Source organism: Micromesistius poutassou (genome assembly GCF_964030765.1).
Source record: "Micromesistius poutassou genome assembly, chromosome: 21".
NCBI classification, from domain to species: Eukaryota; Metazoa; Chordata; class Actinopteri; order Gadiformes; family Gadidae; genus Micromesistius; species Micromesistius poutassou.
The window spans coordinates 9,350,343-9,375,765 of NC_140291.1; the positions used below are offsets into that span (position 1 = coordinate 9,350,343).

Consider the following 25,423-nt stretch of genomic DNA (forward strand, 5'->3'; position numbering starts at 1 on the left):
ACGTGCCTACCGAGTTTCATACATATTGGTGAAACGTGGCGCAGGGGCTGCTTTTTAAAGATCCTGTAGGGGGCGCTACAAACATGACAAACACGATTTTTGGTATGTGAGCTACAGGCACCAGTCTACACGTGTCCTGTGAATTTCATATTCATAACTATTACGGTCTCCGCAGAGTGGAAGTTTGTTCAAATTTGACGATTTTTAGCCTATGGCGGCCATGTTGTTTTTACAATCGACTTCATTTCACTTGAGCAGTTGGAACTTTGGGCCCCAACGGCCACTAAGTCTGTCCCACTTAAATCAAACATTGCGTCTATGATCTGTGGTGATTTTAGTGACAGGCCACTCCCATTTCGATGCCACGCCCTATTTGAAAATATGTTGACTTTAACTTGTTCAGAATTTGATTATGAACAACTTTTGTATTGGGGTCAACATCATAGGAGTTCAACTTGATGTTGATATGAGCAATTAACTATTTTTGTGTTTTAAACCACGCCCCTTTTAGAAGTCAATGGCTCCTGGGTGCTTTAAATTTTATTGTACAGACTAATCTTCATGTCAGATTGAAGATAATGGTCCATAGATGATATGGGAAAGGATTTTTGTCAAAGTCATCTGGGAACCGGAAGTCATAGGTTCTTGAGGCATATTTGTTCAGCATGAGGATATGCATGGGTGAACAAAGTTTCATGAGTGTAGGTCAAACCGGTTACGAGATATGCTTGTGCAAAGTTAGCATTTTTTTTTTCTATTCTTGCTACATTCATACATGATGTAGTATGCTGAACTGCTGTATGCTGAACCTACTTTGCATCTTCGTGATTTATACCACATAAATTGTAGTTTTAAAAAAACATATGGAAAAAAGGTAATCTGAAGGTAAAATTTAAATAATTATTGCAGTGTCCCACCCACAAGTTTGTTATGGTGAACATGGGTTTATACAGGAGTCCAAGGTAAGGTGGTAAAAATATATATATAGATATAAGATTTTATTCACAAAGGAAAATGATCCAATATATCAACATTACAAAGATAAGATTAAAAACAAATGCTTTAATATAAAAGATAACACAGATAGCCTCGAGAACACACGATTATAACAGCGAAAAACAAATCTGCTTTACTTTGTTTTTGAACAATTTTAGCAATTTGCCCCAATAGCAGCTATTATTGTGTACTTGGTAAACAGAAATATAGTAGAAAATTACGACAGTGTTACCTGTAGGCGAGTGCGTTTTGCTGCGGGAGGTGCATTAGAAGCATTGGCCTGTTCGTCATCTGGGAACGGGCCCACAGCGAAGACGGACAGATAATTTCTATCATAATCCTCCAGTTTGAAATGGAGACTGCATATCGTTTTACCTTTTATCATTTCGATACCGACGTCTTCTCCAATTGTGGGGTTGTTTATCGCCCGCAAAACATGAAAACTTACTTTCTGTCCCTTCCTAGACTTTTCGGTGCAACCGGGTACCAAACAACTACTGGGCATTTTTGCGTTTGAAAAAACGAGAGCAAGTCTAAACTAGTCAACGTATCACGGGGATATGTTTACACAACGTGTGCTCGCGGCCGTGACCACTAGCGCAACCACTCGTGGTCCTCCCCCCTCCAAACCGAAACAGGCGGGCGGGGCAGCGAGCGCAATGCATCGTGGTAGTTGGAGGATGAGCCAGAGAGACCATAAAAACACTCTTTCTGCCTTTTCTCAGGCTAGGATGAACCGATTTCAATTTTTTTTGCACATTTATAATACATATAATTATTTACTTCATAAAACCTTCATATGTCCACCAGTGAACTATTTCTTTAATCGTGTTAAAATATGATTGCGTTAACGTATAATTAACGCGTTAACTTGCCCAGCACTAGTAATATTCATTATATTCATATTCATATTATTTGTTCATAATCAATGTCAAGATTTGTGACAATAGTAAAAAAAGATATATATATTCAGCATTTGCTTATACTGGCAGATGGACCTTCAATATCTGGGTTTTGGTTGTCAATTTCTATGATTATTTATGATTTGTCAAATAATTCTTGGATACTAAATAAGTTATTCGCAGTTTATGGTGTAATGCTAAAAAATAAGTTAATAAAGTTAATAATGTTGATACATCATCATCTGGCTTGCTAAGGGAATTTGTTATAAAATGCTACCAGTTTTTATATCAATTATTTTTTATATAGTTGATTTGTAAGAATTATTTACATTTTTTAAATCCGTTGGGAGGTTTTTAAATCTCTATTTGACTACTGGCTTTTCTTCTGTTCCCTTTCTTTGCCTTTTTGCTGTTTTCTGTCTCCCCCTCCTCAGCCATCACCTCTGAGCGTGGTAATTATGCCCTCTGCCATATGGTCGTTGTCTGTTGGTGGTGTCAGTTCTGTCCAGCTCCTCTCAACATGGTCTATATCTTGCTTTGTACTCCACATCTGATGGCGTCTCACCCCATTGTATTGGTTGCTTTTTTCCAGGGTGTAGCTGACCTGTGCATTTTTATGTCATAGTCCTGTTCTTTTGTTTTTTTTTCTTCACCCTTTCTAGCGATTTTGTTCTCTTGTGCCAAATTGTGTCGTGTCCCATGTTACGCAACTATCAACCTTTAGATATACGGACCATTTTCACCTCATTTGATGAGAAACCAAGGAAGGACAACTTATTTTAACTTATCTTGTCCACTCAAATCCCGTCAACACAAAGACATGCATCACAGAATGTGCACAGGATTCTGCTTCATCAAAGGTTGGCAAAGATGAGCCGTAGTGGATTTTAGTGTGTATTCTTATATATTATTTAGGAATATTTATTGTGTGTAACAATTGCATTGAGCTTCTGATGAACCACACACGGTAATATTGATTAGAATGCAGTTTAATGTATTACTATGTAATACAGCTCGCAATGTGTTAAAAAAAAAGAAGCTTTTCCTAGATTCTCCTTGTCTTTATCCCTGTGTTCATCTTCGTCTCTCTCTCTCTCTCTCTCTCTCTCTCTCTCTCTCTCTCTCTCTCTCTCTCTCTCTCTCTCTCTCTCTCTCTCTCAAATCATTGTGTTCCGCGGCTCCTCCGTTGGTGAAGGGAGGGGAGGGGGGGTATACGATGCATTCTCTAAATCTTCTGAGACTGAAACATGTTCCTGCACCTGTTAGTGTATTCGAATACGGGAGCTTGTTACATGTCTACCAACATACATATGTTCACTAGGGGGCAGTGTAGTATTCACCAAACAACAATATTCAAGAAACTAAATCTTTGTTCTGCCAAACAAGGTACGAGCATACAAAGTGCCCTGCTGGCTCGCTAGTTTTCTCCATACTGCCAACAAACCAAGGTCTGATTCTGTGTTTAAAGCTACTGCTCACGGGCTTGAAGACTGAGGCATGCAGAGGTCAGCAACGAGTGGCCCGTCTCTGCGGAGGTTTGCGTCAGATCATCACTGATTGGTCAAGCAGGGAACATGACAAAAATGTAATGGATGCCCCAGGCGAAATCCCAACACGTTACTTTCAGTGATTGTGATGCACCAAATGCCTTCCACGATGTGGAGGGTAGCCGTGTACCACAGAGCAGACCCTCATGATGCTCGTCCATTCATGGACATTTGAGGTTGGAAACACTTGGCTGCCCCCTTGTGTACACTGTGGGGGATTATAAAAGCTGGCAGTTCCGTGAAGATCTGCATTGTGTCTCTGCATCGCGACAAGGATCTTTGATCCAGCTGTGACAGGCTGTGGGTCACACATCAATGCATGCCAACTTGGTTAAGTGGAAAAGTCTATAATGATTTTGCCCTTGCCCTCATGACGCCTTAAATATGCAATTTATATAGTTCTTATTATTTGAATGTACTCTGTCATTGTTTTGTGTTATTCCATTTAAATATTCACATTTTAGGAGTTCTTTCTAAAGGTCATTTTACATTGAGCGTGATTGCTTGTTGAGTCAACAAAACAATAATAAATCATGGGGCATACAACACAATCAATTTTTTGCCAAAAAGCAAACATTTTTTTATTTCACACCGAGACTGATCGTTGATGGCTATAGGCTGCTAATTAATCAGTTTAACTAATCACAATCAGGTCTCTTGTCATAGTCACCATGGTTACTGGCCATGTTGTAGGACATGTATGAGGTAACTATTTAGGTTTCTCAACACAGTCCTGTTATTGCATCCATAGTGATAAACTACCCTCATAGACCTCTCATTCATCTCAATAGCATTACAGCACTACAAGCCAGTGTTTACTTGCACTGTGGGGTGCAATTATGGGTTGTTTTTCCTTCACTATTACACATAATTTAATCACTACCAATCTGATCTGAAAGGATCTAATCTTAAGTGATTGTTTATGTGGATGGACCAGAGGAGATTTTGACTGGTTCTAAAATATGTGTCAATTACTGTATGTGTAGTTTATAGTAATAATGGTACTAATTGTAATACTAGTGCAGTAATTCTGATAATAATAATCATACAAATACAAATCTGTAATACAACATATCATCCTCTGGTTAACCATTGTAAGTAAGAAGCCTGAAAATGTTTTGGTTTATTTGTAATTAGATTATATCAAATTAATTATTTTTTATTTACCTTTGATTTCTTTCTGAAAACTTGATAACTGATGATGATAACTGGAGGAAATAGCATTACCTCATCATGTTAAAGACGCAGTGGGTAAGATTGAGGCCCCCCCCCAGTTAGAGGGCGGGAGACTCTCAAAAAGAAATAATAATTAAAAAAAATGTTCCACCCATTCTGATTGGCTGTTCTGTCCACTCTGACCAGCTGTGCCAACGCTCATCTGGCTGGGTGGCTGAGTGGGAGGGATCTTGGAGCGTCAATAGTAAAATGGTTGTAAAAAAACATAGAGAGAGGCAAAGGCTGGCGACCACTTTGTATTTGTATAATTTATCCCTTATTGATAACTTTATTGAGATCACTATTGATAAGCATCGACGACAGATGTGTCTCCGTAAATTTTAAGCTGCAAGTTGGTTATACGTTTCACATTGCGACTTTAATATAATATGGTAATATTTTTTTTACGTTTTTCTTCATTTACGGAAGAGTTGTTTTATTCAATTATTATATTTAGAATTATTATATTTTATATAGAATTCTTTCAGATTTATTTTGCCAAGAAATAAAGTGGCTTTCAGACTTGTTTTCCAACTGTAATTTTTCCTCAGCTGCATCCGGTTGTATCCAGTTTACTGTCCTGTTTTGTGGTTGCTTCTGTGTCCACTTCTATTCCCACCTGCCGGTTTCCGTGAAAACATGGTTTTCAATGTGTTCCTTCACCAGCCTGATCAACTGCAGCGTTGACCCCTGGTTAAACCATTATTGATACACAAACATACATATACATGTACATTGGACAAAAACTCCCCAAAATGGCTGAACTCCGAGCATGGCGTTTCACAAATCCTACGCCATAACGCCGCCGCTTCGATACATTCAACTTTTTGGTGGAAAAGGTGTGTTTTGTGTCTGTGTGCTGTGGTTGATCTCATCACAGGAAGATGGAAAGGGAGAGGTTGTGCATCTTCTATATTGTTTGTTTTGGTGTTTTATGTCAGCGATACACTATACCCTTATTAACATACTTAAGAGGTGGGGATTGCTTTGTTATAAAACGCATCTCTTTTTAACGTAATCTTTCTTTCTTTTCATCTCTCCATGTCTGTCCGTCTTTCTCTATGCTTTCCTTTTTGCTATTCTCCCTTTTTTTGGATCTGTGTGTCTTGGGTTTGAATGTTGAATGTGTGTAAATGTGTACTACATTTTGGTAAATGTATGTTTGGGAGAACTGAAAAATGGATGTGTGTGTGAGTGTGTGTATGTATGTATCTGTGTGTGCGCGCGTGTGTGTGTGTGTGTGTGTGTGTGTGTTGTGTGTGTGCGTGCGCCTGTGTGTGTGCCTGTATGTGTGCTTGTCCTTTTATCTGCGGCCAGGTGAAAAGGTGATGCAGGATGATGAGTTCACCTGTGACCTGTTCCGCTTCCTTCAGCTCCTCTGTGAAGGACATAACTCTGGTAACTGGCAACTTAGCCCCTCTGATACCACAGCATTGTGGAACGATTCTGAGGTCACTCAAGTTTCAAGGGTGTGCATTATCTTGCACACCCAAAATAACTAAAATAAAAAAATGACTTAGAACTATAAAAACTGTATTTAACAGTTCTAAATCACTTCACTTTAAATTCAGTCAACTCAAACTATTGACCAGATATTTGCTTGACAAAGCAAAATATATTTTTTATATTTGCTTAAAGCATTGCAGACTAAGACTATTTCAAATTAATGCGAAAATAAGTATAATATTATTGATTAGTAACTAATATCTAATCAACTGTGATATAGACAAAATAACAAATTTTAACCACCTTAGCCACGTCGTACATTATGTTCCAGTAACAGAACAGCAGGGAGTGGTTAATTTCTTCTTAAATAATGTGTGTAGAAACCAATTCAGCTTCATTTATTTCAGAACTTATATTTTGGATGTTGTGATTCATTGTAATTTAAAAAATATACAACAAGCAACTAATTTGGATAGTGTTGATTAATCTGTTTTTAGTATGCATTTATTGTTATGTTTACACAGAATATACACCTTGTGGTTGTCAGATTTCCAGAACTACCTTCGAACCCAGACAGGGAACAACACGACCGTCAACATAATTATCTCCACTGTAGACTACCTCCTCAGAGTACAGGTAAGTCCCGCCCCCAGGGGCTACTTCCTCCTCAGAGTACAGGTCAGTCCCGCCCCCTGGTGCTACTTCCTCCTCAGAGTACAGGTAAGTCCCGCCCCCAGGGGCTACTTCCTCCTCAGAGTACAGGTCAGTCCCGCCCCCTGGTGCTACTTCCTCCTCAGAGTACAGGTCAGTCCCGCCCCCTGGTGCTACTTCCTCCTCAGAGTACTGGTCAGTCCCGCCCCCTGGTGCTACTTCCTCCTCAGAGTACAGGTCAGTCCCGCCCTCTGGTGCTACTTCCTCCTCAGAGTACAGGTCAGTCCCGCCCCCTGGTGCTTCACTCATCATTGAAATTCTCTTTACATTTCGACAGCAATCAACAAATTAAATGGTATAAATAAGTCTGCCGCAGGCCTCTACTAAGCCTGTCCAGTCGTTTACTCTGAGTCTTCCAACACCACACTGAGCAGAGCTATTGCTAAGCTAGCAGGCTAGTCACAGAAGAATGAGGGAGTTGCTTTGGAGGGAGGCCTGAGCAAGATTTTGAAACTGAGCAACCCAGAAAACATCCCATCCCTTCTAATGTCCTCGCTCCTCACACTATTCTTCCATTCCTCCACCATTTTGAAAGATGTAAAGATCCTGTTGTGTGAGCGTGGCATAACGTTGACGTGTCCACCTCTCATCTTCTGTCCTGGCGACCATCCTCCTCACGGGGCTTTAGGAGTCCATCAGCGACTTCTACTGGTACTACTCCGGGAAGGAGGTGATCGACGAGCAGGGACAGAGGAACTTCTCCAAGGCTATCAACGTAGCCAAGCAGGTGTTCAACACTCTGACGGAGTACATCCAGGTGAGTCCCTCCCCTGGGATCAGGAGAGGAGCTCTGATTCTGATCCATCGCTTTAGATTCTTACAAGATCAGTTGGGAGGCACTTTGATGCACTGTGGGAATACAAGCTTGCCATATAGGTGCCTTATTGAGTTATTATGGGACAAAGTGACAGATTATAGGAAAGGGGTTTAAACCAAAGCCCATATGTGTTTTCAAAGGCAAGTCAAATATAACCCTAGAGAATATAATGTTGGGAATTATATTGAAGAATTCTCTTTACTTTGTCCTTCAACTTTAACCTACAATTTAATGCTGAAGAAAATGTTGTTTGTTAATAAATGTTTTTATACTTAGTACTCATAACTACAAATGTTGCTAGGCTTTGTAGAAAATAGCAAAGTCTTAATCAATCAATACGCAAACAGTGTTAATGCAAAAGCACGTTAGCATGTCCCCCCCCCCCCTCCAAGATGCATGCTACTAGGTGAGGCACCAATTTCTGCCACATCTTCCGCCTTCCGGAAGGCTCCTTCTTCTATTGGCTGAAAGACGTCTTAACGCGTGTGTACATGTTGACCTGTCTCCATACAGGGCCCGTGCACAGGGAACCAGCAGAGTCTGGCCCACAGCCGCCTGTGGGACGCGGTGGTGGGCTTCCTGCATGTCTTCGCTCATATGCAGATGAAACTGTCTCAGGTTGGTTCAAGTGTGAGGTGCAGGGAGTCTTGTCACCATGCATAGGCTCAGTCTGTGAAAAGAGCCAACATGTCAACCCCAGGGGACGTTAGAGCGGGGTAAAGGGGCTGGAGGTAAGATTATAGAGCTGGAAAGAGAGGGAGAAGAAAATAGAATACAAGAGAACAAGATTTAAAAAGAAATATAACCGCAAGCGTTGATTAACAGGGTCAGAGCAAAATGAAAAGTCAAGAACACACTAATGGAAGATATATATGGAAGATATAAATATGACATAATTATGAAGGAAAGATGTTGATGAAGATGTTCAAATCGAATGTCATGTTCAGCTTCTCCATAATGCTCTAACCGGGATTCAAACTCTCAACCCAAGGATCACCAGTACAAGGCATTATCCCATTGAGCCTCTGACAAACCTGAACTGTAGCCTCATTCACATGGTGAAAATGTCTATTGATAAGCACACAACATCAAGAAAACTCCAAGCACACATTTCTCAAGTGAATTAAGGGCCTCTTTTAATTTCCCTCCCTATGAGACATTTGTACGATTATCTGATGGGTTTGAATGTCCGGCCGACTGAGGGCATAAACTGTGACTGTCTCCTTGCAGGACTCTAGTCAGATAGAGTTACTGAAGGAGCTGATGGACCTCCAGAAGGACATGGTGGTCATGCTGCTCTCTATGCTTGAGGGTAGGTCTGAAAATAATCAGGAAATAAGGTCTGAAAATACTTACGCCATGTCAACAAGCCATTACATGTGCTCCACAGGCAATGTCAGAAAATGCATAATGTCGAAATGAATTGTCTTTTCATTTATGGGTGAAAGTGGTGAATAAATGCTAGTGTTCAAAAGGTTTATTGTGAAGATGATTTTTCCCACTATGAGTACACTTTGTGATTCTGTCCTTGTTTCCAACCTGTCTCAGGGCCAACACTGTCAGCACACGCTCTCTATAATATTGATTTATTCTGCTCCTGGATCTCAGTCTTGTCACGTGTTCTCCGGCCCCACCCTTAAGGTAACGTGGTAAACGGCACCATCGGCAAGCAGATGGTGGACATGCTGGTGGAATCCTCCAACAACGTGGAGATGATCCTCAAGTTCTTCGACATGTTCCTCAAACTCAAAGACCTGACCTCCTCGGATGCCTTCAAGGAGTACGATCTGGACGGCAAAGGCAAGGAGGGAGATCCTGCCACGGTCTTGACTGGGCTGGAGTTAGACTACGCAGGAGTTAGACTATGCTAGATCCTGGACTGGAAAGGCGAGGAGGGGGATCCTGCCTGGGTGTAGACTGGGCAAGAGTTAGACTAGGCAGGAGTTACAAAAGGCAACATCTAGATTAGGCTGAGGCAGTGGACCCTGCCGATTGGTGGATGGAAAGCTAAATGTTTATGTGTTGGCCTGCAGGCGTGATCTCCAAGAGGGACTTCCATAAAGCCATGGAGAGCCACAAGCACTACACCCAGTCGGAGACGGAGTTCCTCCTCTCCTGTGCCGAGACGGACGAAAACGAACTGCTGGACTACGAGGAGTTTGTTGAGCGCTTCCACGAGCCGGCCAAGGTATATTAGGATATATAGTATATTGCTACTATCCATAGCTAGTACATTTCACACTCATTTCTAAATCCCAGCTCAGATCAGACATTTGTGACAAGACTGCTTGCAACTGATGGCTGTTTGAAACGAAATCACAAGATGTAGTTCAGAAACTGGGCCTTTGAAATCGTCGCAGTGAGAAGCGATATGATGCCGTATGTGGCTACCTGAGCTGCTTAGGGAAAATAAAACACTTCAGGGACTGTATTTCACCTGGAAAGAGACTTATTGAAACGGCTGAGAAACAAAATATCACGGTGATATTTCTGCTTGTTATACGGTTATAATTCCCATATTTTTACATAGGCACTGTTGCTTACTTTTTTATGTTGTCATGTTGTGGTCCATTTTCTGCCATGTTTAAATAGCTGGGAGGTACAGCTACAGCTACCTGCGTTTTGAGGTAAATCTCTTGAAATGCAAATAAACGGCAGCAAGCTTTTCAGCTGACCAGGTCACACTGCCTCCACGTTCTCCTTTTCGTCTCGTCACAATCTCCTGTCAGAACTCAGCTTGAGGTACAGTCTGTCCATTGGTCGATCTCAAATAATGTCTTCCTCCAGGACATCGGCTTCAATGTGGCAGTTCTGCTGACCAACCTGTCGGAGCACATGCCCCACGACACGCGGCTGCAGACCTTCCTGGCGCTGGCCGAGAGCGTGCTGGACTACTTCCAGCCCTACCTGGGGAGGATCGAGATCATGGGGAGCGCCAAGCGCATCGAACGGGTCTACTTCGAGATCAGCGAGTCCAGCCGGACGCAGTGGGAGAAACCCCAGGTCAGTGTTGAATAACTGTTGTTATACAACTTGTTCAGTCCATTTATTTCAAGCTCTCCACAGCATAACAACACAGCATCGCCACAACAGCGGGAAACTCATGGCACACAGAAAGTACGTAGTCAGCACTGTGCGCTCCCTAGGAACACGTAAATGGCTACCGTAAATAATAGAATAGAGGCACCAACAAATTAACTTAACAGTCAGGCCAGACCAATCTCTTCCTTTGGTTGTATGTAACATGCAACCAGCATGTAGTGTTTTCATCTCCGTCATAGTTCTTTTGACATGTGTATCACCCCCTGCTGCTCTCCCTCCCCCCCCCCCCCCCCCCCGCCAGGTGAAGGAGTCAAAGCGGCAGTTCATCTTCGACGTGGTGAACGAGGGCGGCGAGAAGGAGAAGATGGAGCTGTTCGTCAACTTCTGTGAGGACACCATCTTCGAGATGCAGCTGGCGGCGCAGATGTCTGATGCGGGCGAGCGCTCAGCGGTGAAAGAGGAGAGCGAGCAGGAGCGGCCCGAGGAGGCGGGCCCCGAGACGGGCTTCTTCTCCGTGGCCACCCTGCGCACGGCACTGCTCGCGCTGCGCTACAACGTGGTGATCGTCATGAAGGCAAGGGCCGATGGGGACGACCGCCGTGATGCGTCGTGAGATGATGATGTTATAATCCACACCACAACCAGAACCAGAGTCCTCATCCCCACAAAAGCAGTTCACTCATGACTGGCCAGGGCTTTTCTCACAAGACATTCACTCCGGTAATATCCACAGCACCCTTCATGTGTCATCTGTTCCTCTGCTTGTTGTCAGGTGCTGTCGATGAAGAGCGTGAAGAAGCAGATGAAGAGGTTGAAGAAGATGACTGTGAGGGACCTGGTGACCACGTTGGCCTCCTTCTACTGGTCCACGCTGCTCAGAGTCCTGTACGTGGTGTTCAGCGTGGCCAGGGGCTTCTGCAGGATCACATACAAGAGCCTGATGGGAGGCAGCCTTCTGAACGGCGGCAGCGCCATGAAGGCACGTTGTACCGTCTCGTTGTCTTGTGTTGTGTCAGACCCTGCATGTCATGTTCCACAAGCTGGACCTTCTTGTCCGTGTCTGACCTGAGTGCGTCTCCTCCAGGTGTCCGAGCTGCTGGGCAGCCTGCCTGACCTCAGCCAGGAGGAGGGGGCAGAGCCAGAGAAGAAGTCCTCAGACCGCGCCCTCCACCCCGAGGACGAGCTGGCAGACCTGGCTATCAACACGGGCGAAACCGAGGTTCTGTCGGACATCTTCGGCCTGGACTTGAGAAGGGAGGGGGGCCAGTACAAGCTCACGGCCCACGACCCCAACGCCAGCCTGACCCACCTGCTCATCACCCCGCCCCCCGCCACAATCCCCTCCCCTGAGCTCAGACAGAGGCACGAGGTGAGGCCGTCCGCTGGGGTGGGATGTGAACTCAGCAGTCGCCAATCGTTTGTTACGGCTGGCTCTCTGTTTTCACAACTCCACCTTTCTCCCCGTTTTGATATCTCTGGAGATGATTTTCTCTTTCCAACCATCTCTTGCTCGTGGCCTTCCTCAGTCGTGTATTCATCACTCCCTTAACACATGATCTCTTTAATGGAAATGGTTTTAATCTATAAGCATCAATAACATCACATCTCTTCTAGATAAAGAGTTCAGGCTTGGAGGACAGCGAAGGAACAGCAGAGACCAGCCACGAGTCCAAGAAAACAGGGTATGTCAAATGAACCAAAACCAAAAGAACTGTTCATGAATTGTGCGTGCGCTTCATAAAATCAATTGCTCGAAAGTGCAATTGCTTGAAATTAGTCAATGTTCTGTCTGTCTGCAATTCATTTAATTAGGTATTCACAGATACTGAATAATGTGAATAATGCTCAATGGGAATTGAATGTGTTGCTCAGCTTTCGAAAGCTACCTAGAGATGGGGGAGCTTTTTACTTTATCTCCCTACTGTCCTTCAAGAGAAACAAGGTTTGCACAAAAAAGTATGTGTATCAGTCTCTAGCTCTAGTCTCAGTCCATCCATGTTCATCTCAGCTAAGCTTTTGCACTACATGTCCTTGTGGCTTTAGGCCTGAGAACGAAGACAAAGACAAAGCGAAAAAAGAGGCGACGGCTAAACAGAAGATCCGACAGAATTACATCTTCAAGTCTGAGGAACCCGACCTGCAGGAGTCCGTCTTCTGGAAGAAGATCATCGCCTACCAGAGGAAACTGTTGGTAGGACGTGTTTTACATTGATCTTATTAGTCATTATGTTGAAAAAATACTACTTTGAGTACCTACTTTATTCACCCTAGAAAATGATACACAAACTGGACAAACATTATTGAATGGGATTGCACAATTGGACATACAAAGCTTGTTTAAAAATAAAAGGTTACAAAATCCCTTTCAGATAGCTGCATACCACAGCCTGATTGTAGTTACCCAAAACTGAAACTATAAAATCAACAAAAACTGATAGAATCTCAAACACAAAATTAAACTGAGCTTGCACAAAAACTCAAAACGGAAATGCAGGATCATATTTTGCTGCTTAGGAGTATATCTCCAAGGACTTCAATGTGTGTCCTACTGGTTAGAGGACACAGCATAAGGAGAAGATTTAATTTCTGCCTGAAATAATTGTCATGTTTTAGAGTGAGTGAGTGCCATGTTTTGTTGCAAAATGGTGCCCAGACACTGGATTATCCAATTGTGCTTGTTTTATTTGATGAAACACAACTTTGATGACAAAAACAAGTAATCTATATGATGATGATCATGATGTAAGTGATCCTGGTGATCCTTTTACAAAGGCATTGAACATATTCAACTTGAGGTAATCTGCTGTCTAGCCTCTTCACGTTACTGAGCAGAAGGGATGAGGTGCGGACATATTAACCTTGAGGTAATCTGCTGTCTAACCTCTACACGTTACTGAGCAGAAGGGATGATGTGTGGACATATTAACCTTGAGGTAATCTGCTGTCTAACCTCTACACGTTACTGAGCAGAAGGGATGAGGTGTGGTCAGTATCCCAATCGTTACCACAGGATTGCCTTAATGTGCGCACAGCACAGTTTGCCAAACATCGTCTTGTGTCAACACAGCCATGTGCTTTGGGTCGTAGAAGTGATCATGTTGGACAATGAGTCTTTATAATAAATCGTCAACCAAAACAATAAAGCCCAATCACAATAACCAACCAGGGACCCCACTTGACTATAACTCCCAAATACACCTCAGGCCTTACAAACCAGAGTTGCAGCTTTTAGATGGTACGTTTGAAACATCCAAAGTATAATCCCCACTTCCCTACTGTGATGGGCTGTAATGTCCTGTACTACTTGTGTCTCTCCCCTTCAGAACTAGGGCTGTTCTGTAATGTACTGTACTCCTTGTGTCTCTCCCCTTTAGAACTAGGGCTGTTCTGTAATGTACTGTACTCCTTGTGTCTCTCCCCTTCAGAACTAGGGCTGTTCTGTAATGTACTGTACTCCTTGTGTCTCTACCATTCAGAACTACTTTGCCAGGAATTTCTACAACATGCGAATGCTGGCTCTGTTTGTGGCCTTTGCCATCAACTTCATCCTCCTCTTCTACAAGGTACTGGCTTCTCTTTGGTCCGTTCTCTGTATCCATAGTTCAGCTGATCCATGATTACACATCTTTTATTTGTTGATCTTTTCATGAGGAAATCCATGCCAAGACTGGTCTGGGGGATCAAACCATCGTAGCCCTCTCTCCTGGCTAAACTGAAGCCCCCATTACCAATATGTGATTCTCAAAATGACCTTAGATTGTGGGAGGTGTGGTGGCTCAACACACAAGCGCGCTAACAGGTTAATATGCTAACCACATCGTAGCGACCCAGGTTTAAATTCCAACCTGCAATTCGACGGTTCCCTCTCGCTTTCAGCCCACCTCCGTGTCTGTCTCCACTCCTGTCCATAAATGCACGACAAGCCTATCAAATATATGGAATAAATGTCTGTACACGCCATTTCTAGCTACTGGGGGACCATAGGCAGGCTAGCGGAACTCATATTAATGTTAAAAAACCTCATAAAGTGACATTTTCATGCCATGGGACCTTTAACAAATGATCTTGGCAACAGATGTTTGAGTGAAGCCAGGAGACATGGTTGTGATGGTTGGATCACCCAGATCCGGTATTTCCCTTTCATTTCCACAACAAGAACCATTGTGACCTGACCCCCCCCCTCCTGCAGGTGTCCACGTCCTCGGCAGTGGTGGAGCAGAAAGAGGTGCTCTATCCCAGCAGCCAGTCCAGAGTGGAGTGGGCCACGCTGGAGGAGGAGGAGGGCCGGGCGGCCGAGGAGGGCCAGGAGGCCCCCAGGCCGGTCACGGTGCACTTCGTCCTGGAGGAGAGCAGTGGCTACATGGAGCCCACCCTGCGTATCCTGGCCATCATGCACACGGTCATCTCCTTCTTCTGCATCATTGGCTACTACTGTCTGAAGGTGGGCTCCCTGTTGCAAGCTCAGCTCTGGTGTTCATTCGGCCAATCAGAGGGCCTTGGAAAGGGATGTAGATGGTGATGACAGCAGTGCCCTTTTGGAGATCTCTTAATATAATATTCATTTAGAGTCGTTACTTCAATGGAAGCGGTTACATTTGCAAATGGTGTTGTTAATACGGCCCCAAGCTAATCCAACGGCTGCAAATGAAGATTGAGATTTCTGAGACAAAATCCGGGGACATTTTGGGTTCAGCGGTGTAGAAACCTCCAAACATGTACTGTTTTTGTCATAGAAAACTAAAACGGGGACACTGCCCTTCACAGGATTGTTGACGGGGGGGGTGGGGGGGGTCACTGAAAACGGGGACGTCTGGTCACCCTACTCAAGAGACAGCTAGCGTAGCCCGGCTGTGTGATGTGAGCTAGCGTAGCCCGGCTGTGTGATGTGAGCTGCCAACTCTCACGGCTTCACCGTGTGACACACGTTTTGGCCTGCTTTTGGCCCCCCCGTTAACAATCCCGAACATTTACACCCGTGGACCCTATAAGGTATGCATTACAAGATTCTACAGAATCTCACGCCAGCAAAAACCCAAAAGTTGGCAGCCCTGGTGATATGAGCTAGCGTAGCCCGGCTGTGTGGGTTGGGTGAGTGGGAGGGGTTTTGGGCGACAGGATGATTCTTGTGAAACGTGAAGAAAAAAGCACAAAAAATGATAAATGACAATATGTCAATAATGTTATATTTTGATTTACTGCTTAAAGCTCCTGTAGCTCAGATTGGAGAGAGCCAGATCTTCAAAATAAAAAATGTCCTCCTTCCCTGGCCCTCCCTCGCTCAGCTTTCACCTTTGATAAGTGTTGCCTTCAACTCACTTGGGACTAACAAGCTAAACGGATTGCCCAACCAATCAGGGAAGAGGTGCCCTGATTAGGCAGAATTGAGCCGGGAGCTCATCTCTACCCCCCTCTCATACAGAGGCAGGCGACTCAAACGGATCTCCTCAAAGCCCAGTGCACTCACTAGAAGCTTCACCAGAAGGCATTTCTACCCAATGACCTTCAAATGATAGCTGTTGAGTGGTGTCCACAGCTATGAGGTGGTTCAGACCGTGTGATCGTACGACTCAGGTGCCGTTGGTGATCTTCAAGCGTGAGAAGGAGGTGGCCCGCAAGTTGGAGTTTGATGGCCTCTACATCACGGAGCAGCCGTCTGAGGACGACATCAAGGGCCAGTGGGACCGACTGGTCATCAACACACAGTGAGCTGCACTCTACTGCTCATGGATGTGAATGAAGACCGCTCACTAATGCTGAGATGCATTGATATTTACAAACTAGTAGTGTTTGTGTGTGATTGTGTGAATTTAAAAAAACATTGTTTGGTATAATAATTGCATTTATCAATATAACAATCATTTAAAAATGTCAATTGATTAAACAGGTCAGTATCTATGAAGGAGGATGATGTCGTCTATAAATGATAATATTCAATTATTAAGGTTCTTTTGTTTTGGCTTTCAGATCTTTCCCAAACAATTACTGGGACAAATTTGTGAAGAGAAAGGTTAGTCAATTAAATGTAAAGGTTATTTGTGTGAATAACGACAGATAATTCTACATTGGTATTTAATGATCTCCTTCATTTTCATGATCTTATCCGTGGATCTTTGTCCCTACCTTTAAAAAGCTCTTTACCTCTCTGATGAACTCCTGCATATATCCTTTGAAAGATTCTGTGAAAGATTGGTTACAAACAACGGGAATGAGGAACTGACATGTACTCACTGCCACTGTGAGACAGGTAACCTGGCAGCAGACTGACCGCTGTGTCTCCCCTGCTGGTTGCTAGGTGATGGATAAGTACGGAGAGTTCTACGGCCACGACAGGATCAGCGAGCTGCTGGGTATGGACCGGGCCGCGCTGGACTTCAGCGACTCACACGAGAAGAGGAAACCCAAGAAAGACAACTCATTGGCTGCTGTGTAAGTAAGAGTATGTGTGGGTGGGTGATTGGGTGCGTGCGTGCATGTGTATCGTGCGTCTGTGTTTGGAATGTGTGTGTGTGTGTGTGTGTGTGTGTTTAGATCGTGTGTGAGTGTAGCCGTGTTTGGATCATGTGTGTGTTTGTGTGTCTGTTTGTGTTTTTGGATTATGTGTGTGTCTGTGTGTAAAGGACCATGTGTGTGTCTGTGTGTGTGTTTGGATTGTGTGTGTGTGTGTGTGTAGGCGTGTTTGGATCGTGTGTGTGCGTAGGCGTGTTTGGATCATGTGTGTGTGTGTGTGTGTTTTTGGATCATGTGTGGGAGGGGTGTAATTCTGTACCTGGTTTGGCAGGTGTAGAACGTGGCCCTGAAGGTTTAACTTCTCAATGCCTTCTCAAACATCATTTAATTTGACAGATCTAATAGATGCGGTCATTTCAGCTCAGATCGCTTGCCTTCCCGTTCTGGGGTGGGTGGTTCAATTCCCTGCTGAGGGGCGGCCTGGTGTCCAAGAACCGCGATACACGCTGTTTTTAAAATGTGAAAAATCTGTGTGTGTGCCATATGTGTGCGTGTGTGTGTGCGCCCATGTGTGTTGTCGCCCGTGTGTGTGTCTTGTTGTGTTTGTTTGTTAACTCAATTCAACGACAGATTCTGCGTGGGTTGCTTGCTTCTTGGACGTCTTCGGAAAAAAATGTTTAGCATTCAACCCCTAAATCTTTTTTTGGTTAATTCTTAAAAAGAGAAAGAAGATACAGAAGTTTAATTTGAACAAGTACTGAAGAGAAAATGGAAAGGTTTGAGAACCTTTCCATTTTCAACCGGGCGTAACATCAATGCAAGGGTGTTTGAGTGGTGTGCGATATGTGTGTACATTGTGTGATGAATGAGTGTTTGAGTGGTGTGGGTCTACGTGTGTACCTGTCACGGTTACCATCTGTTTGCAGTCTTCTCAGAGGATATGTTGAAATCAGTCAGCAATGCCCAGCCCTCAGGTATGACCTCAGGTCCGTGGGCAGACTAGAGAGGATAATACAGTTCTGAACACACACAGGATCCACCGGTGCTCACACCTTGAGTGGGGATACTTCTTCTTCCATCACACCTGTGACCAGCAGGTTTGAAAAAGACGAGATGTTTATGTGTTAGCGGTTCATGATGTGTGCTGTAACAGCTTCCTTCTTCAACAGGCTGAACTCCATTGATGTTAAATACCAGATCTGGAAACTTGGGGTGGTGTTCACTGATAATGTACGTATACATGTTTTAGTATTACATTGTGTGATACTACTGCATAAGTGTTATGTATTATGATGCATGAATACCGTTTATTAACTGGCAAATGTGGGCTGGGGATAATTGTTAATGGTTAATGTTGACAAGAGTGAGTTCATACAAGGATGGCAGGAGAACAAATATATCAATGAATGAATGAATAACTTCCCTCGATCAGTATATAATGGCCATCACTATTGCGGTGTAACTCATTTGTAAATGATAATAAGTTGCATATAATGTGCATGACGAAAACAAAGCATTTATTTTTTCTCTCATTCGAGCACTCAATCCCACTGAGCTTGGAGAACTGGTTTATAACATTTGTGATCTGTGAATTGATTTAGATTAAAAAATATATATTTCTGGTTGTTGGGAACAATTGGGATAATATAACTCAACAATATATATAACAATATATATAACTTAGGTATAGTCATTTTGAGATATTTAAATGCATTTTGAGATATTAAATTGTATATATGATAGTAGTAGTAGAATTGAATATTAAGTGAATCGTTTTATTCTCACTGTAATTGTACCTTGTCCATGACCATGTCTATTTTTCTCTTTGTCCTCCCCAGTCCTTCCTGTACCTGGCCTGGTACATGACCATGTCTATTCTGGGACACTACAACAACTTCTTCTTCGCTGCCCACCTGCTGGACATCGCCATGGGCTTCAAGACGCTGCGCACCATCCTGTCCTCCGTCACACACAACGGCAAACAGGTCCATCCTCACTGATGATGCTCCCATCACTTCTCTCTGTCCTCACTGCTAAACCACTTCACGTCTTTGTCAGGGAGTTTGATTGTCTTTTGACATGCCAAAGAAAAATTAAGTTATGGTGAAAGGCCGCCTTGTATGACTTTTGAAACTAAACTTGATGAAAACGATCATTGGGAAAGTAATCAAACCCAGACCACAGACTATATATATTCATATCTTTATTACTATCTTAATCTTTATATCTTAAAGATCCCATGGCATGCTACTTTATGAATTATTTTATATAGCTGTTAGTGGTAGCTGTTAGTACTTGAAGACATTCAAGAAATCCAGCCTTAGTGCAGAATTACAGCCACTACGAGCCAGTCCCACAATGAGCTCTCCACAAACATGCTGTTTTTAGAGGCGGGTCAAGGTGGAGGGTGGGGGTGTGGCCCTGAGCAGCGTGCGGCCACGGTACCATGCGCTCGTGTTTACAGTGGATGTATCGCAATGGCGAGGTGCACACAGCTTTTGGCCGTGTTCTGTAAATATTCTAGAACACTCCGGGTGCTCCGGCGGGAGTCCTGGAGCTCTATATCTAAATAATATCATATTGTACATAGATATCTATATCATATAATATATATTATCACGGCCAAAATCTGTGTGCGCCTTCAGATGATATTATGAATCTCAAACGACTGCGTCGGGTTCTCCGACATCTCTGGTTCTTCCACTTCCACATCTGAAGTAGATTGTTGCCCACGATTGTCTCCCGCCGGAGCCCCACTGCCGAGGCACCACCGCCACACCACCGCCACGCGGCATCAGGCAGTGGGCAGCAGGGCTCCGGCGGGAGACAATCTCAGGCAACAATACCTTTCTCAACCATGGCTGAGATAACCCCCACTACGAGCCTCGTTGTGGAAATACCAGAGACGTCAGACAACCCGACGCAGTCTAGTCTTTTCACCAAATGCAAGCTTGCCTTATTGTGTTGTGTGTTATGCGCCATAACACCAACAGCAGAACAGTTATCCAAATAACAAAGAAGTGTACAACACTTGCACTTACAGTGTGTGTATTCACACACACACACACACACACACGTGGCGCTTGCACAGTCGTAGCTCATTGTCTCATTGGCGGGCCAAATTCTCTGGCCAGGCAAAGCAGAGAAAGGGGAGGTAACATGTCCCTGTATGACGACATACAGGGAAAATTCCAAATTGACACGTCTGAGCTTTGTCTTTTGAAAGGCAGAGCAGGATACCTAGTGCTCGTTTTACACCGAACGCCATTTCTAGCTACTGGGGGACCATAGGCAGGCTAGGGGAACTCATATTAATGTTAGAAAACCTCATAAAGTGAAATCTTCATGCCATGGGACCTTTAATATTAAGAATCTTTGGAAATTCAGTCTACTACTTTTCGTTTAATTAGAATCTGTGAGAAAAGCTTTCTGTGCAGATTTGTATTCATCTTTTAACCTCGCTATTCAGTCTGTTTTGGATCAAGAGGGTTTGGATTGCTCTGTAGATTGCTACTGTTTCCTAGGGCAGACCATTATCTTTCATTTACAGACTGTGGCGCTCCTTGTTTTAACTTCCTTGCTTTAGTGCTTTAACATTTAGTTGTTGTATAATAATATTGCTGAATATTATATTATGATATATTATATGAACTTGATGTCAATGAATGTAGTGTAGTTCCCAGGATAGTTTGTTTACAGTTCCTAAGATTATTTTAAATATATTTACTTCGATCGATTTCATTTGAAATGGACATTAAGAACATTTACGAATGAGGATCTAGTTGTGATTGAGTCCCTGCCCTAGTCTTCCCCCTGTATGTACGATGTGACAGGTGGAAGTTGACCATGTCCTGCTGTCTCCCTCTGCAGCTGGTTCTGACGGTGGGCCTGCTGGCGGTGGTGGTGTATCTCTACACCGTGGTGGCCTTCAACTTCTTCAGAAAGTTCTACAACAAGGGCGAAGACGGCGAGTCGCCCGATATGAAGTGTGACGACATGTTGACTGTGAGTAGGAAACCCTCCCAATGCTCTTTATGAAGTGTGAACATGTTGACTGTGAGTGGGAAACCCTCCCAATGGCGTTTATGAAGTGTGAACATGTTGACTGTGAGTAGGAAACACTCCCAACAGGCACATGCCGTCCATATGGGCAGACGGGGCAGTGAACTACTTGCAAAAGCATGCTCCCAAAAAAATAGTTCCTCAGTAAATCATTGATCAAAGTCTATTTTTAATAATGTGATTGTCACATTAACTATCTATAGTTTTTGTAGGCTTTCCGACTATTTTTGGTCTGTTGACATCAAATTTTGGATGCCGGTGGCGATTCTAGTTGAGTTTAACGTGTCATGCAATGTTGGGGCCGGGCAGCTCAGCGACAGCGTTCCTCCGTATGTTTATCGCATAACCCTGCAGGCTGCAATAAGAATTGCAATCTGTGTTAAAAGACGCCTATATGGTCGTAAAGTAGTCTACCCCATGGTCATATTCTAGAACTGTTGTGGTTTTAACTCCACCAGTATCTTTCGTCGTTTCTATATCAGATGCAGATATGGCGAGTGGGGTTGCACATGTGATTATCAGTGTTGAGTTTCTCTTAAAAAACTGCGTTCTCTTGTTTAGGACTCAAGACTCCAACATGAAATATCAAAACTTGATATAGCCTTTGAGCTTCCAGGACGGGTGAATGGCTACAGAACAGCTGTGTTCTGTAGCAGCAGGGGGCGTGCTTTACCTATGTAGAGGAGTAGAAATGACACACTAGTGTAAACCACCACATAGCACTCATGTATTCTTATTGTGGCAGAGCTAACTAGGTGCATGTATGAGGAAGCCCGAAACGCCCAAAGGAGTGGTCAAATCAGGTTTAATATTGCTGATTTTGAGAGGTGGAGATGAATGAAGAAGTGTCCCAGCTGAATTGTTGCACCCTCCAGTGTGTTGGCTTTGGTTGCTGGTTGTAGCGGAGTGAGTGCTGGACACCACAGCAGGAGGGAGGGACCACGAGAGAAGAAAAGCACTTGAAATGTTTTTTTAATTCTTCCAAGTAAATAAAGCTAGATGAATGTTTCAATTAGGGTGCTACTGGATATCTGAAGAGTGAGACTGGGCTGGATTTGTGAATTAGGGTGCTTCTGGTTATCTGAAGGATACCTTTTAATGCTCCAGTGCAATTTGGAAGAAAGACTATATATGGTGTGTGTGTGTGTGTGTGTGTGTGTGTGTGTGTGTTGTGGCCAATTAGCCAGATGTAGAGCACCTGAGGAACAGGTGGAGAAGGGCTTAAATAGCCTGCTCCTCCACTCATTCAGGGCTCTCACGTGTGGAGAGACCCGTCCTTCCGGTTTTTGGTTATCTTTGTACTTTTGATTTTGCAATAAATGTGACTTTTTGCCTGGTTAAATCGGGTCCTGATTAGAGTAAGGCTGGTGTGTGTGTGTGTGTGTGTGTGTGTGTGTGTGTGTGTGTGTGTGTGTGTGTGTGTGTGTGTGTGTGTGTGTGTGTGTGTGTGTGTGTGTGTGTGTGTGTGTGTGTGTGTGTGTGTGTGTGTGTGTGTGTGTGTGTCCAGAGGTCTTGGGGTTGGTGGATTCCATAACAAACAGGCCCATTGCTCCTCTATATGGATCCATTCCTTGGAGCTCTTCCGTTCCCTATTAGGGAGTCCTTGGTCCTGTGACCCCCTTCACGCTTTGTTCTTAAGCCCTAGCACTAATTGTACAGTTTTCCTATCATTTTAGATCTTGACTAGAACAGCATTTTATTATTTAAAAAATGTAAAATGAAGCGGAGCTTGTTCACCCCTGATATCATCAATTGTGTTGTTCAACGTTTGTTGTTCTCTGCAGTGCTACATGTTTGTGTTGTTCTCTGCAGTGCTACATGTTCCACATGTACGTGGGCGTGCGGGCGGGCGGGGGAATTGGCGACCAGATCGAAGACCCTGCCGGAGACGAATACGAAATCTACCGCATCATCTTCGACATCACCTTCTTTTTCTTTGTCATCGTCATCCTCTTGGCCATCATTCAGGGTAAGATGCACACATATTTAGACACACACACACACACGCATACATACACGCGCACACACACATGAGCACATTTATGCTCCCGTAAAAATGAAATATACACAGAGATACCCCATTGTTTTATTTTCAATAATACTGGGGTTAGGTAAAGTAAATCAATGTAGTGTTGAGTGTATAGTGCTTAGTATTAAGTGCTTTGTGCTCAGTGTCTAGTGTTTAGTGTCTAGTGCTTAGTGTCTAGTGCTTAGTGTTAAGTATTTTGTGTGTAGTGAGGCAGTAAAGGGCTCACTTCCTGTGTGTGTTGTCCCCAGGTCTGATTATCGATGCTTTCGGGGAGCTGAGAGACCAGCAGGAGCAGGTGAAAGAGGACATGGAGGTAAACAGACTCATTTACACACAGACAGACAGACAGACAGACAGAAGCTCGGACAACACATCAATGAACAGCAATGAACCCTGAACTCATTGTGAACTAACTCATAGATACTAAAGGTAAAATTTAAATGTACTATAGGTAAGATTTAAGAGCTATTATTTGAGTTTCATTTATTAGAAACCACATAGCTGTTGTCAGCTGCTAGTGGAATGTGTTTGAGTTCAGTGCACTTGGCTAAAACACCATTTGGACATTCAGACCGCTCCTGGCTCATTTCTGACCATCCAGGCGCGTCTTTCCAACTCTGAACCTTCCCTCCTCAGCTTAATGAGGATCTTTGTGTTTTTCCTCTGGCAGACAAAGTGCTTCATCTGTGGAATAGGAAACGACTACTTTGACACGGTCCCGCATGGCTTTGAGACGCACACACTGCAGGAGCACAACCTCGCCAACTACCTGTGAGTGCAGAGGGAGGTCCACTGTGTGGGTGTGTGTGTGTGTGTGATAGCATATCACATATAAGTTAAGACAGGCATTTACATTGAAAAATACGATGTACAGTAGCTGATCCAGCAGTAGAAATGTGTTCAGCATTTATTTAGTAAAAAAGTGACAGAAAGACGATAATCTGGGTGTATCAATGTTCTCCTAACCGTTGTTTGGTAACCTCTCTCTTCCCTTTCTCGGCAGGTTTTTCGTGATGTATCTAATCAACAAGGACGAAACGGAGCACACAGGCCAGGTAAAGAGTCACCTTCCTGTTTCCACTTCCAACATGCATTTTGGGTTGACGGTTGTGAGAAGTGTGTACCGCCGTTCTCCTATGTGAGCCGTGGGCGCCTGGTGAGCCAGAAGAACGAGGACAAGACGAGAAGAAGAAGCATAGACGAGGAGAAGAAATATGGAGCTTCATGTAGGATCATGTTACTGTAACTGAAGGGGAACCCCTAAATCACACCTTCTCTCTCAGGTCACTAACCCCGGTAACTGAAGGGGTACCCCGAAATAACGCCCTCTCCCCCTTTCTACGGTCACTAACCCCTGGGACTGAAGGGGCACCCCTAAGTCACCTCTCTCTCTGTCCGGTCACTGAACCCTGGAGCTAAAGGGGTACCCCTAAGCCACGCCCCCTCTCAGGTCACTAACCCCTGGAACTGAAGCACTTAATAAATAATTTGATATATGTAGATTAATACAGATATGATCTATATCGGTATTAATATACATATAATATCAAATTATAATATAACAGGACTCCTTATATTATACATGTGTGGAAGATATACCATGTTATATTAAATGTTATATTATATGATATGTTCTATGTGTGGGAGATGTACCATGTTATATCAAATGTTATATTATATGATATGTTCTATGTGTGGGAGATGTACCATGTTATATCAAATGTTATATTATATGATATGTTCTATGTGTTGAAGATGTACCATGTTATATAAAATGTTATATTATCTGACATGTTCTATGTGTGGGAGAAGTACCATGTCATATTAAATGTTACATCATATGTCCTGTGTTGTGCAGGAGTCCTATGTGTGGAAGATGTACCAGGAGCGTTGCTGGGAGTTCTTCCCTGCTGGCGACTGTTTCCGGAAGCAATACGAGGATCAGCTCAACTGACTGGGCTCTGGAGCAGCAACAAGAGACTCTCGTCTTCCTTCCTAATAACCCTTGGGCTGGTGGTGTCACAGCATCGCCCCCCCCCCCCATCTCGCTCCGCCCCAGCGGCCCTCTGCATAGCGTCTCCCCAGGCCCCTCGCCTCCCAATCCTCTGCATACACATCGCCCCCGACATCGTGTCTCTGGATCCTGGCCATAGCAGAGAGGACAGCCCCCCCCCCCCCCCCCCTCGTTCCGGGATCTGGCTATGAGCCG

At 43.8% G+C, this 25,423-nt stretch overlaps 1 protein-coding gene across 1 annotated transcript in view; it reads left to right on the forward strand.

The window, feature by feature from the left end:
- Positions 1 to 25,168, forward strand: part of ryr2a (ryanodine receptor 2a (cardiac)) — a gene marked incomplete at both ends in the record, with an annotated part of 147,965 nt that extends 122,797 nt beyond the window's left edge. Inside the window, 27 exons of the mRNA XM_084485587.1 lie at positions 2,333 to 2,350; positions 5,978 to 6,058; positions 6,654 to 6,742; positions 7,446 to 7,574; positions 8,148 to 8,252; positions 8,865 to 8,946; positions 9,276 to 9,434; positions 9,668 to 9,822; positions 10,422 to 10,637; positions 10,978 to 11,250; positions 11,449 to 11,655; positions 11,761 to 12,045; positions 12,291 to 12,358; positions 12,720 to 12,867; positions 14,153 to 14,239; positions 14,866 to 15,117; positions 16,248 to 16,378; positions 16,641 to 16,683; positions 16,969 to 17,102; positions 18,293 to 18,353; positions 18,962 to 19,108; positions 20,994 to 21,128; positions 22,998 to 23,154; positions 23,463 to 23,527; positions 23,885 to 23,985; positions 24,218 to 24,269; positions 25,073 to 25,168. Of these exons, the coding sequence (XP_084341713.1) occupies positions 2,333 to 2,350; positions 5,978 to 6,058; positions 6,654 to 6,742; positions 7,446 to 7,574; positions 8,148 to 8,252; positions 8,865 to 8,946; positions 9,276 to 9,434; positions 9,668 to 9,822; positions 10,422 to 10,637; positions 10,978 to 11,250; positions 11,449 to 11,655; positions 11,761 to 12,045; positions 12,291 to 12,358; positions 12,720 to 12,867; positions 14,153 to 14,239; positions 14,866 to 15,117; positions 16,248 to 16,378; positions 16,641 to 16,683; positions 16,969 to 17,102; positions 18,293 to 18,353; positions 18,962 to 19,108; positions 20,994 to 21,128; positions 22,998 to 23,154; positions 23,463 to 23,527; positions 23,885 to 23,985; positions 24,218 to 24,269; positions 25,073 to 25,168 (3,476 nt within the window). The remainder of the gene's footprint in view (positions 1 to 2,332; positions 2,351 to 5,977; positions 6,059 to 6,653; positions 6,743 to 7,445; positions 7,575 to 8,147; positions 8,253 to 8,864; positions 8,947 to 9,275; positions 9,435 to 9,667; positions 9,823 to 10,421; positions 10,638 to 10,977; positions 11,251 to 11,448; positions 11,656 to 11,760; positions 12,046 to 12,290; positions 12,359 to 12,719; positions 12,868 to 14,152; positions 14,240 to 14,865; positions 15,118 to 16,247; positions 16,379 to 16,640; positions 16,684 to 16,968; positions 17,103 to 18,292; positions 18,354 to 18,961; positions 19,109 to 20,993; positions 21,129 to 22,997; positions 23,155 to 23,462; positions 23,528 to 23,884; positions 23,986 to 24,217; positions 24,270 to 25,072) is intronic.
- Between the last annotated feature and the right edge of the window lie 255 nt (positions 25,169 to 25,423).